The sequence below is a fragment of the Meleagris gallopavo genome, chromosome 22 (assembly GCF_000146605.3).
Source record: "Meleagris gallopavo isolate NT-WF06-2002-E0010 breed Aviagen turkey brand Nicholas breeding stock chromosome 22, Turkey_5.1, whole genome shotgun sequence".
Taxonomy (NCBI): domain Eukaryota; kingdom Metazoa; phylum Chordata; class Aves; order Galliformes; family Phasianidae; genus Meleagris; species Meleagris gallopavo.
In genome coordinates this window covers 5,471,354-5,480,764 of record NC_015032.2, presented here as the reverse complement: position 1 = coordinate 5,480,764, position 9,411 = coordinate 5,471,354, and the positions used below count along the sequence as shown (strand labels likewise).

Genomic DNA, 9,411 nt, shown 5'->3' with positions numbered 1-9,411 from the left:
CCCTCCGCCGCCGCACCCATGGAGGCCGGCGCAGGTGATGGAGGCCGCGGGATGGTGGGGGGGTCTCGGCTCCGCTCCGTGCCCCCCCCGCTTACCGCCCGCTCTCTCCTTTCCCCTCCAGGTCGCTGAGCCCGGCGCTGCCGCCCCCGAGAGCCGCGGGCCCCGCGCAGGTGAGCAGGGAGGGGACACCGGGGGGCCGATCTGAGGGGTTTGAGGACCGGGGGAGCTGCGTGTGCCGGGGGGGTTGAAAGGCAGAAGGTGCTCGGGGAGGGCAGCGCAGCAGGCCTGCAGCACAGCCCGTGGCACGCACCGGACACACGTCATGCGTGCTCCAGCCCTGCACTGCATGCAGCAGCCCCGCATTGCACACCGTGCCCACAGAGCAGCAACGCAGGCACTGATGCCCTACTGCGTGCACTGGGTCCTCGCAATGGGAATTGCATGAATTGTGGTCACTGGCCCTGCGCTGCACCCCCACCCCATGTAGCAGACCCACCCTGATGCATTGTACCCATATGACATGCGTCATAGCCATATGGCATGCACCACAACTCCACTGCATGCACCAAATCCACCCTCCGTGCACCAGAACCCCATGGACACATCAGCCCCATCCTCTGTGCTCCAGCCCCACGCCACATGCACTGGACACACCCTGCATGCATGCACCAGACCCTCCTTGCATGCCCCAAACCCGCACTTGCTCCATGCAGAGCCCAGTTGTGCCTCCCTGCACTACAGAGCACTGCAGGAGCTGGAGCTGCTGTGCAATTGAGATTTGATTAGTTAATGGCTTAAAGCTCCATCTCCAAAGGGATAGAAAGCACACGAGCAGATTGATGAGCTGTGCGCTCCTTTCCTCTTCTCCCTGCAAGGTCAGTGCTGCCTGCTTGTCACATCCAAACCCGCTGCCGTGCATTGGGTGTGCCTGTAAGACAGCAGTGCTCCCACCTTGCTCTGGGTAACGCACAGGCTGTGTTGTGACCTTGTGCAGGAAAGCAAAGATAACATCTGCAGGGCTTTGGGGTCTTTGCTTGGGTTCAGGAAAGGCGATGCTTGCAGATGTGTGCCCACAGTGGGGAGCGTTGCAGCAGGATGGGACAGGAGATGTGGCTCAGTGCTAAATGGGACGGTGCAGCAGCACAGGGGCCCTATTTGGGGTGGGTGGGGGTGAGGGCAGCCCTACCACTGCCACGCTGCGGCTGCGTGTGTGCTGGGAGGGAGGGGTGGCTGCTGTGCTGGAGGATGAATCTATCGTCTGCATCTCTGCCTTCCTACCCTGAAGGAGAGCTTTCCTCTCCCTCCCGTGTGGCTGCATGGGGTGGTGGGAGCATTGGGCACTCCTAGCTGTGGCCATCAGGTCTGGGTCACAGTGCTGCTCTTGCTGTGACTGCCGCAGGGTTTGTCACGATGCTCTCCTTGGGGGAGGGATGAGCTGCAGAGCGTGGCATCCAATGGTCTCTATTTTCCTGCAAACTCTGGGTGTCAGCTCAGTGTTTTGTTACAAAACAAGGGAGAATGAAAGGAAAAAACCCTGTGTGAGAGAACAGCTCGTAGCAGGATTGATTTTTCTGGTGGTGCTGAGTAAACGCTCTGCGCGTTGTGTCTCTGCTCATGCCCCGAGTGCTCTGCTCTGATGTGACCTCAAGCAGTATCTGTCTGTCTGTCTGCAGACTGTGGCTGTGCGTCCATCCACCTCTGCATTGGCCCCACATCCATACAGCTACATCCCAGTCCCTTCCATCCCTGCCCTGATCCTGGCACTACTGCTGTTTTCTGGGCCGTGGTGTTCCATCCCAAATCGAGTCTGTGGCTGTTTACTGTTGTTTTGCACTTCCTTTATTTTTAGCGTGAAGGGAAAGCAAAGTCGGCACAAAAAAAGACAGTGAGGGCTCCTCCAGAGGCGGGTTTGTTCCTTGTGGAAGTGGAGCTGTGATCCTCCACCCCTTTTTGTTCTCTGCATTCATTGAGGATGTCTGTGGGGGGCTGGCGTGGCCCTGGGGGTCATGCTGGGACAGTGCTGGGACAGTGCTGGGGCTGCTTAGGGCCACCAGCATTCCTGTGCAGAACATGGCAAGGGAAATGAGGAGGTGTCGGATTTAGGTGACTTTGAACGGAGTCTGGTGAGGTGTGCCAGCCCCAAAGTGTCCCATTGCTGTGCAGAGGGGTTGGTGCTGCTTATGGGATGGACCCAACTGTGGTCCAGCCCCATATGGGGCTACATCTGCTGCTGTTTGGGGCTCTGTGTGACAAGTGGCAGAGGCACCACATGGAAGAACACCTGGTGGCTGTCCCAGATAGCCTGGAGCAGCTGTGGGAATGAGATGGACCCACCTGGCAGGTGGGATGGGGGCACCCCAGAGCATCCCATGGGGTTTGGCACTGGGCAGCCATGAGAACCCCAACAAAAGAAGCAGCAGATGGGAAAATCTGAGTGGATGGGGAAGGCACCACAAGGGCGGGAGGCTGCAGCAGCAGCCGTGTTAGTGAGGAGCCTGTCTGCTTCTGTGTGCTCCATGTGAGGGCAGGATGAGCTGGTGGGGCAGGGCATGGCCGGTCCTGTGGGAATGGGGGAAGTGGGGTATCTCAGGAATGTGCAGAAGCAAAACCCCCGGAGGAAGGAGCTGAGGGTCTTCAGAGGTGATGGTCAGCAGGGTCCTGCTGCACACAGAAAGCCTAAAGAGCAATGACAGTCCATCCCTAACGGTGTCCATCCCTGGCACAGCCTGGAGGAGCCGCACTGTTCCATCTTGATGTGTTTCCCTGCGAAGCACCCACTCCAGAACCAAGGCTGAGCGTTCAGCTTGATGGGGAGAAGCCCTCCCCTGCTGCACAGGGCTGAGCTGTGGGTGCTCTGCCCACCCTCCTTGCTTCACTCTGTTCCATTGTGTGGTCTCTGGGGGGGGGGAGCTGTGCCTGGCACTGCTGCTCGTGCACCGTCAGCATGGAGCGCAGCGCTGCCCGCTGCTGAGCACAGCAGATACAGAGTGCTACCAAAGCAATGATGGCTGAAAGCACTGGGGTGAGGATGGAGGGAGCGTTGGTGGGGGTCGTGGGCTGCTGTGTCCTAGGAGCAGGGTCGTGCTGGGAGCTCTGTGGGGGATTTTGCTGTTGGTTGGTGTGAGGAGACATCACTGGAGCTTGCAATGGGCAGCTCCATCCCACCATTCCCCAAAGCTGTGTTTGGCACAGGTACAGCTCTGGTTCCTCTGGACACTAGCGCTCCCCAAACCCTCCAGCATCGCTCCTGGTGCCCTTCCTCCCTTCCTCCCATCCCTCATCTTGCAGAAAAGATGAAAGCAAAGCAGAGGAAATCAGCACTCAAATGGGGTCATGGCAGTGGACGGATCCTGCAGGAACTCCCCAGGTGCTCCAGGTCTGATTCCCCTCCTGCTGCCCTGGCTCCTGATGTTTGTTTTTAAGGTTCTTGGTGTTTTGCTGCTATGCCATACCCAGCTTGGATTGCCTCCCACCCAATATTTTTAATGGGATTTCTTCTTCCTGCCCATCCTTGCAGCTCTGCTTTGACCCCTTCCAGAAGCCACGTTTCTTGGGTATTTTCTCCTATCACAGTGACCTGCTCCTGATTCTGCCTCGGCTCTCCCTACGCCTGCCATTGTCTTCCTGGCTGGAGAGCGCACGGCGTGCTCGGGGACCCTCTCATTTATCTTTGAACACTTTCCATTTCCTCTCTGTGTGTTTTTCCTAATGCCTAATGGACGAGCAGCCGGAGCCGCTGCTGTGGGCTGCCTGCCATGCTGAGCAGCTCCCACCCAGGCTGCAGCTCAGCATTTCAGCTCAGGCCAGGGTGTGGGTCCCACCAGCAGAGTGACACCTCCATCCCTTTGCCGTTTCCCTCCCAAATCCCTGTTGGGCTCTGCAGCAGAGCTGCCAGCGGGCACTAAGCATGCAGAAAGCAGAGAGCTGTGCTGCGTTTCCCTCTGTTGCGTTTCAGATGTGATCAGATCACCTCCCCTTTCCTTCATGGTGAGGTTCTGTAGCTGCTCATCCGGGTTCACACGACGACGTTAATTGCGAGTGCAAATAAGCAATTACCTCCGCCCTCAGAGGCAAAGTGTGCAGCGTGCGTGGGAAGGATGTGCAGGTCTGTCTGTCTGTCTGTCTGCCAGACCTGCCCGTCCTGGCAGCCCGTGGGCACGGTGTGGCTTTTGGGGAGATGGAAGCAGCCTATGGATTTCCTGAGAACAAAGAGAGCACTGCTTTATTGCCAGCAATGGGAACCAAGGCGGTGTGGTGCAGGCACCCAGCAGCCTGAGCAGGGAGAACGTGCACTGGGTTTGTGTGCACCCGAGGGCTCCCTCCTGAGCTGAGCTTTGCTGCGTGCCCACAGGGAATGGGAAAGGCAGGAGTGGGAACGGGAGCTGGCGATGGGAAGAGCAGGATGCAGCCGGCCGCTGTGGGGCAGGCACGGATTGGCACGCAGCACTCGGGGCGGTGAGAGGGCGAGGAGTTCACCTCTGTGGCTGCAAATCCCGCAAAGCTCGGCCCGAAGGCAGCACGGTGGCAATGCGTGGGGCCGGGCTGTGCTGCAGCACGAGCTGCCGGGGGCCGGGCTCTGCTGGATGCTGATTCATGCTGCTGCATTTGCAAAGCCCCGCGGCCGCGGGCAGCTGATCCGGGAGCTCTGATCCTGCAGCACAGAGCACTGCTGTCCCTTCCAATGGCTTCCCCCCATTCCTGTGACCCCCAGAGCCCAGGGACTGGAACCTTCGGTGTAGAGCATAGGGCTGCTCTGGCTCACTCTGGCTCGTTGGTGCCCTATGCTGGGATACAGGCAGGTGTGAACCCAGGGGAAAGGAGAGCACTGTGAGCATTGGATGGAAGTTATCCTTGGGGGAGACAATCTGAGATTTCTAACACAAAAGGCTCCATCAGGCGTGGGCTGGCAGCGTTCCCTCCTCCCCTCTCACCCAACTTCTCTCCCTGCCCTGGCCCGCAGCCCAGGCAGCACTCAGCAGTCCCAACCCATCGATTATCAGAGGGCCCATTGCTGGAGCTGCTCTGGGCTGGAGCTGCTGAGATCTGGGACAAACGCAGTTGGAATGTACCAGGATGGAGGGGGGAAGGCGATGCAGTGCCCAGCTGTTCCCAGCACGCTGTGAGTGCCATAGGGCAGCAGCACTGCTCAGTGCCATGGATGCGCAGAGCTGATGCTCTCTGTAGTGATCCTCCTCTGCAGCAGTTCCCACCCCCACGTGGGTCCAGAGCTGCTGCCTGCTGGAGCTGCAGACCTCGGGATCTGCCCTATTTATTTTCAGGCAGACGGGATCTGTGCTTCTCATGGGATTAGCAGCTGCTGCTGTATCACGCAGGGATCTGTGCTTCCTCACCTGATGCCACTGATGAATGGGCAATTCGGGTTTAATTAATACAGAGCAGCAGGTGGCCCATAGCAGGGGGCAGCAGCGTGGAGCGGGATGCAGCAAGGGGTAGGAATGGGCGTTTCTGCCTTAGGAATGTACGTGCAGGTGTTGGTTGTGCTTTGCCTTATGAAGGGAGGAAAGCCTCAACCCTGGGCATAGCACTGTGATGCTGCTGGGCCATGGGATCACAGCGCAGTCCCATAAAGGTGACAGCTCAGCTGATGATGGGCTCTGTCCCGGCTGGATTTCCCCATTTGATCTCCTCTCTCTGTTGCTTTTCCTCTGCAGTTCCCCTGTGCCCAGGACCCGCGGCACCACGGCCATGTCTCTGCCGGGGAGCAGACGCTCATCCACCGGATCACGAAGGTGAATACGCACAGGGAGCAGCAGCGGTGCCCAGCCAGGGCCACAGCAGGGCAGGGAGCAGCCCGGGGATGCAGCTTTGAGGATTCGGGGCGTTGCATGTCGCTGGATGCTGCCCACAGCTCCCCGACCCCGCATGGAGCACCCCCAGCACAGCACCCGTCCGTCTCTGTATGTGTCTGCCGCACTCGGCACCAATCTTGCAGTTCTGGGATCCACTCCATGCTCCCAGGATCTGTTCCTTTGCCCCAGGATCCACTCTTGGTCCCGTCCACCGAAGGTGGTATTGGTGGATGCCCCCTCCCCCCCTACACACAAAGCCCTGGGATTGGGCAGCAATGCTGGGAGAGGCATTGGCTCTTGGAAAGGCTCTCCTTGAGCTGTAGCAATAGCAAACAATAGGGGAAAAAGAGAGGGAAGAAGCATTTATGCCTCTCTGAGTGTCTCCATACCCTGGGCTGCACTTTTTTAGTTCCTGACTGCAGCCATCACCAGCGGAGAAGGGGCAGATATGCCTGTGTGTGGGTGCTGCCCACCCCATCCCACTTCCAGGACTCTCTCCTAGGGGCTCCCAGTCCCTGGGCATGGGCATGCCATGCGGGTGCCCGTGGGATGGAGCGGGTGGGTTTGGGGTTTGGGCTCCTCTACCCCCACCTTCACACCCGTCGCCGTCTCCGTGCCATTTTGATCCCTGCTGTTTGTTCTGTCCTTTTGTCTTGTGTGTTCTCGGTGCGGTGGTTGGCAGTCGCGGGCTTTATGGACGGAGTGGTTTTGCCTCCTTCTTTAAGTCGTCAGCGCCCTCAGCCACTCGGCCTGAGACACAGCCTCTTCTCCCTGCCTCCAGGCGCCCCTCGCCCCCCGGGAGGGACACCTACGGCACCTCCTCGCTGAGCAGCAGCAGCAATTCTGGCTCCTACAAGGGCAGCGACAGCAGCCCCACCCCAAGGTAACCCCTCGCCCGCAGCCCCGTGGGCACTGTGCCCATCTGGGGGTACCCCGGGCAGGGGGAGCAGTGCTGGCCCCGGTGCCCACGGTGCCCACGTGCCATGGGGCAGGAGCACAGGGGCTGCAGGATGAGGCCGTGCTGCTGTGCTCGGAGCTGCCGGAGGGGCTGCTGAGCCCCCACCATCCCCACAGCTCCTCTACTGCTGTCATTATGTCTCCTCCCCATTGTCACCCTCCTGCCAGCTCCGTGCCCATCCCTCCTGTCCTGCCCTGGCTGTGGCTTGTGTGCTGCATGCGTTCCTCCCTCTGCTCACTGCTCAACCAGGAACGCTGCCTTTGGAGCCTTTGGGGCAGAAGGTGCAGCAGGACTGTATCTGGGGCTGCCCACACATTGCTCTGGGCAGCGAGGCTCATCCCTTGGCTGGGACTGACCCCACCAACTGCGTTCCAGCTGCCGGAGGTGGCACTGCATCCATGGGAGGCATGGCATGGGAGGAAATGATGGGCTCAGCCAGCAAATAGAGTAGGGATGGGGTGGCCACAGGCATTGCCAGACTACCATCCTACCTGGCTGTTCCCAACACATTGCTTCTCTCTGCTCAGAACTACGGGTCTGCCTGCATGATGCCCGGCAGCTTTGGGCTGCACCGTGGCAGTGCATGGGGGCTTTGCTCTGCTGCAATGCACAGAGGGTTCAGACCACCCCACTGTGATGTGCAGGGTCTCGGTGCAGCCTGCTGCAAGACATGAGCATCTGGAGCTGTGCACAGCTCTGTGCCTGCTCCCTAGCTGAGCAAGCAGCCGTGAAGCAGCAGCCTCTCTCATCCCCTCTCTCTCCACCCCATGCTTGCTGAGCTGCCCTGGGCTGATGCCCAAAGACATCCATCAACCTCAGCTGTGCTGGTGGCAACACAGGGAGGGTCCAGAACTGCTGCTGCAGTCTGGGATGTGTGGGCAGCTCAGACCTGCTTCACCATAGCCTACCCCACTGCACACCTCTGGTGGGACTGACCCCAATTTGGGGTCTCCATGCTCATGGTACATTCCCTAAGAGATTGCTCTGGGCAATGTGTGTGTGACATCTCCGTGGGGAGCACAGCCCCGTGCCAGCAGCTGGGTGACAGCCGTGTCCCCGCAGGCGCTCGGCCAAATACAACCTGTGCAGTGACAACCATGGCATCAAACCACCCACACCAGAGCAGTACCTGACCCCACTGCAGCAGAAGGAGGTTTGCATCCGGCACCTGAAGGCCCGCCTGAAGGACACGCAGGAGCGGCTGCAGGACAGGTAGGTGTGGGGTTGCGGGGCTCTTCGCAAGCACATGGCTCTCTCTTTCTAATTTTCCTCAAATCTGAATTCACTGCCACAGCACGGAGCAGCTGGCGGGGCTGCAGAGCCTGGCATGCTCACCGGAGCTGACTGTGCTCTTTCTTTCGTGGCTGGTTTTTCTCTCCCACGGTTTTTCTGAATGTCAGCGTCACGCAGTGGCTGAGCTCCATCTGCTCCTCTGGGGGCTTAGGCACGTCCTCACCGCCCTGCCAGCTGCCAGCCAGCCACCATGGGCAGCCGGTGTCCCCACACAGCTCTTAGAATCACAGTCATTGAGCTTGGAAAAGAGCTCCAAGATCCCCAAGCCCAACTCCACCGTGCCCACTGGCCGTGTCCCTCAGTGCCACATCTTCATGGATCTGGAGCACCATCTGGTGAGCCCACCATCCCCTGGGCAGCCTCTGCCACTGCATCACCTCTCTTTCGGAGGAGAAATTTCTCCTAACGCCCAACCTGACCATCCCCCGCAATATGAGGCCACCACCTCCCCCCCAGGTAATCTCTGTTACCTGGGAGCAGAGGCTGACCCCACCTTGCTCCAACCTCCTTTCAGGAGCTGTAGGGAGCAGTGAGTTCTCCCTGAGCCTCCTCCTCTTCCTTGTGATCATAGAGTCATCAAAGCTGAAAAAGAACTCTAAGATCATCAGATCCAACGGCCAGCCCATCCCCATCATGCCTGCATAGAGTCATTCAGATTGGAAAAGACCTCCAAGGTCATTGGGTCCAACCACCAACCCATCCCCACCATGCCCACCGAAATATGACCCTATGTGCCACATCTGCCCTTGGGAGCTGGCTGGGCATCACTGCTGGGGTCCCTGGGCACCTGGACGCAGCCCTGGGTCCCAAACGTGGGTTTTTCTGAGTGGTTTTACCCTAAATCACTGCTCCTGGTGCAGCGTGACCCGTGCTGATGCCATGTGCCTGCCCCCATCTCATTGCAGGGATGCTGAGATCGAGGACCTGAAGACGCAGCTGTCGCGGATGCAGGAGGACTGGATCGAGGAGGAGTGCCACCGCGTGGAGGCCCAGCTGGCGCTGAAGGAGGCCCGCAAGGAGATCAAGCAGCTGAAGCAGGTGATCGACACGGTGAAGAACAACCTGCTGGAGAAGGACAAGGGGCTGCAGAAGTACTTCGTCGACATCAACATCCAGAACAAGAAGCTGGAGACGCTGCTGCACAGCATGGAGGTGGCGCAGAACGGCGCGGGGCTGAAGGAGGAGGGGGCTGCTGAGTCGGCGGGGGGGTCCCCGGCGAGATCCCTCACCCGCAGCTCCACCTACACCAAGCTGAGCGACCAGGCGGGCGGTGAGCGCACCGTGGGCGGATCGCAGACCATCTCGGTGGACGAAGGGGCCGACAGCGGCTTTGCTGGGGGGGACGAAGTC

At 59.6% G+C, this 9,411-nt stretch overlaps 1 protein-coding gene across 1 annotated transcript in view; it reads left to right on the top strand.

Moving 5' to 3' along the window:
* Positions 1-9,411, top strand: part of SNPH (syntaphilin) — a 10,136-nt gene continuing 725 nt past the window's right edge. Inside the window, exons 1-6 of the mRNA XM_031556598.1 lie at positions 1-34; positions 122-170; positions 5,673-5,750; positions 6,592-6,693; positions 7,831-7,980; positions 8,967-9,408. Of these exons, the coding sequence (XP_031412458.1) occupies positions 5,707-5,750; positions 6,592-6,693; positions 7,831-7,980; positions 8,967-9,408 (738 nt within the window). The 5' untranslated portion in view covers positions 1-34; positions 122-170; positions 5,673-5,706. The remainder of the gene's footprint in view (positions 35-121; positions 171-5,672; positions 5,751-6,591; positions 6,694-7,830; positions 7,981-8,966; positions 9,409-9,411) is intronic.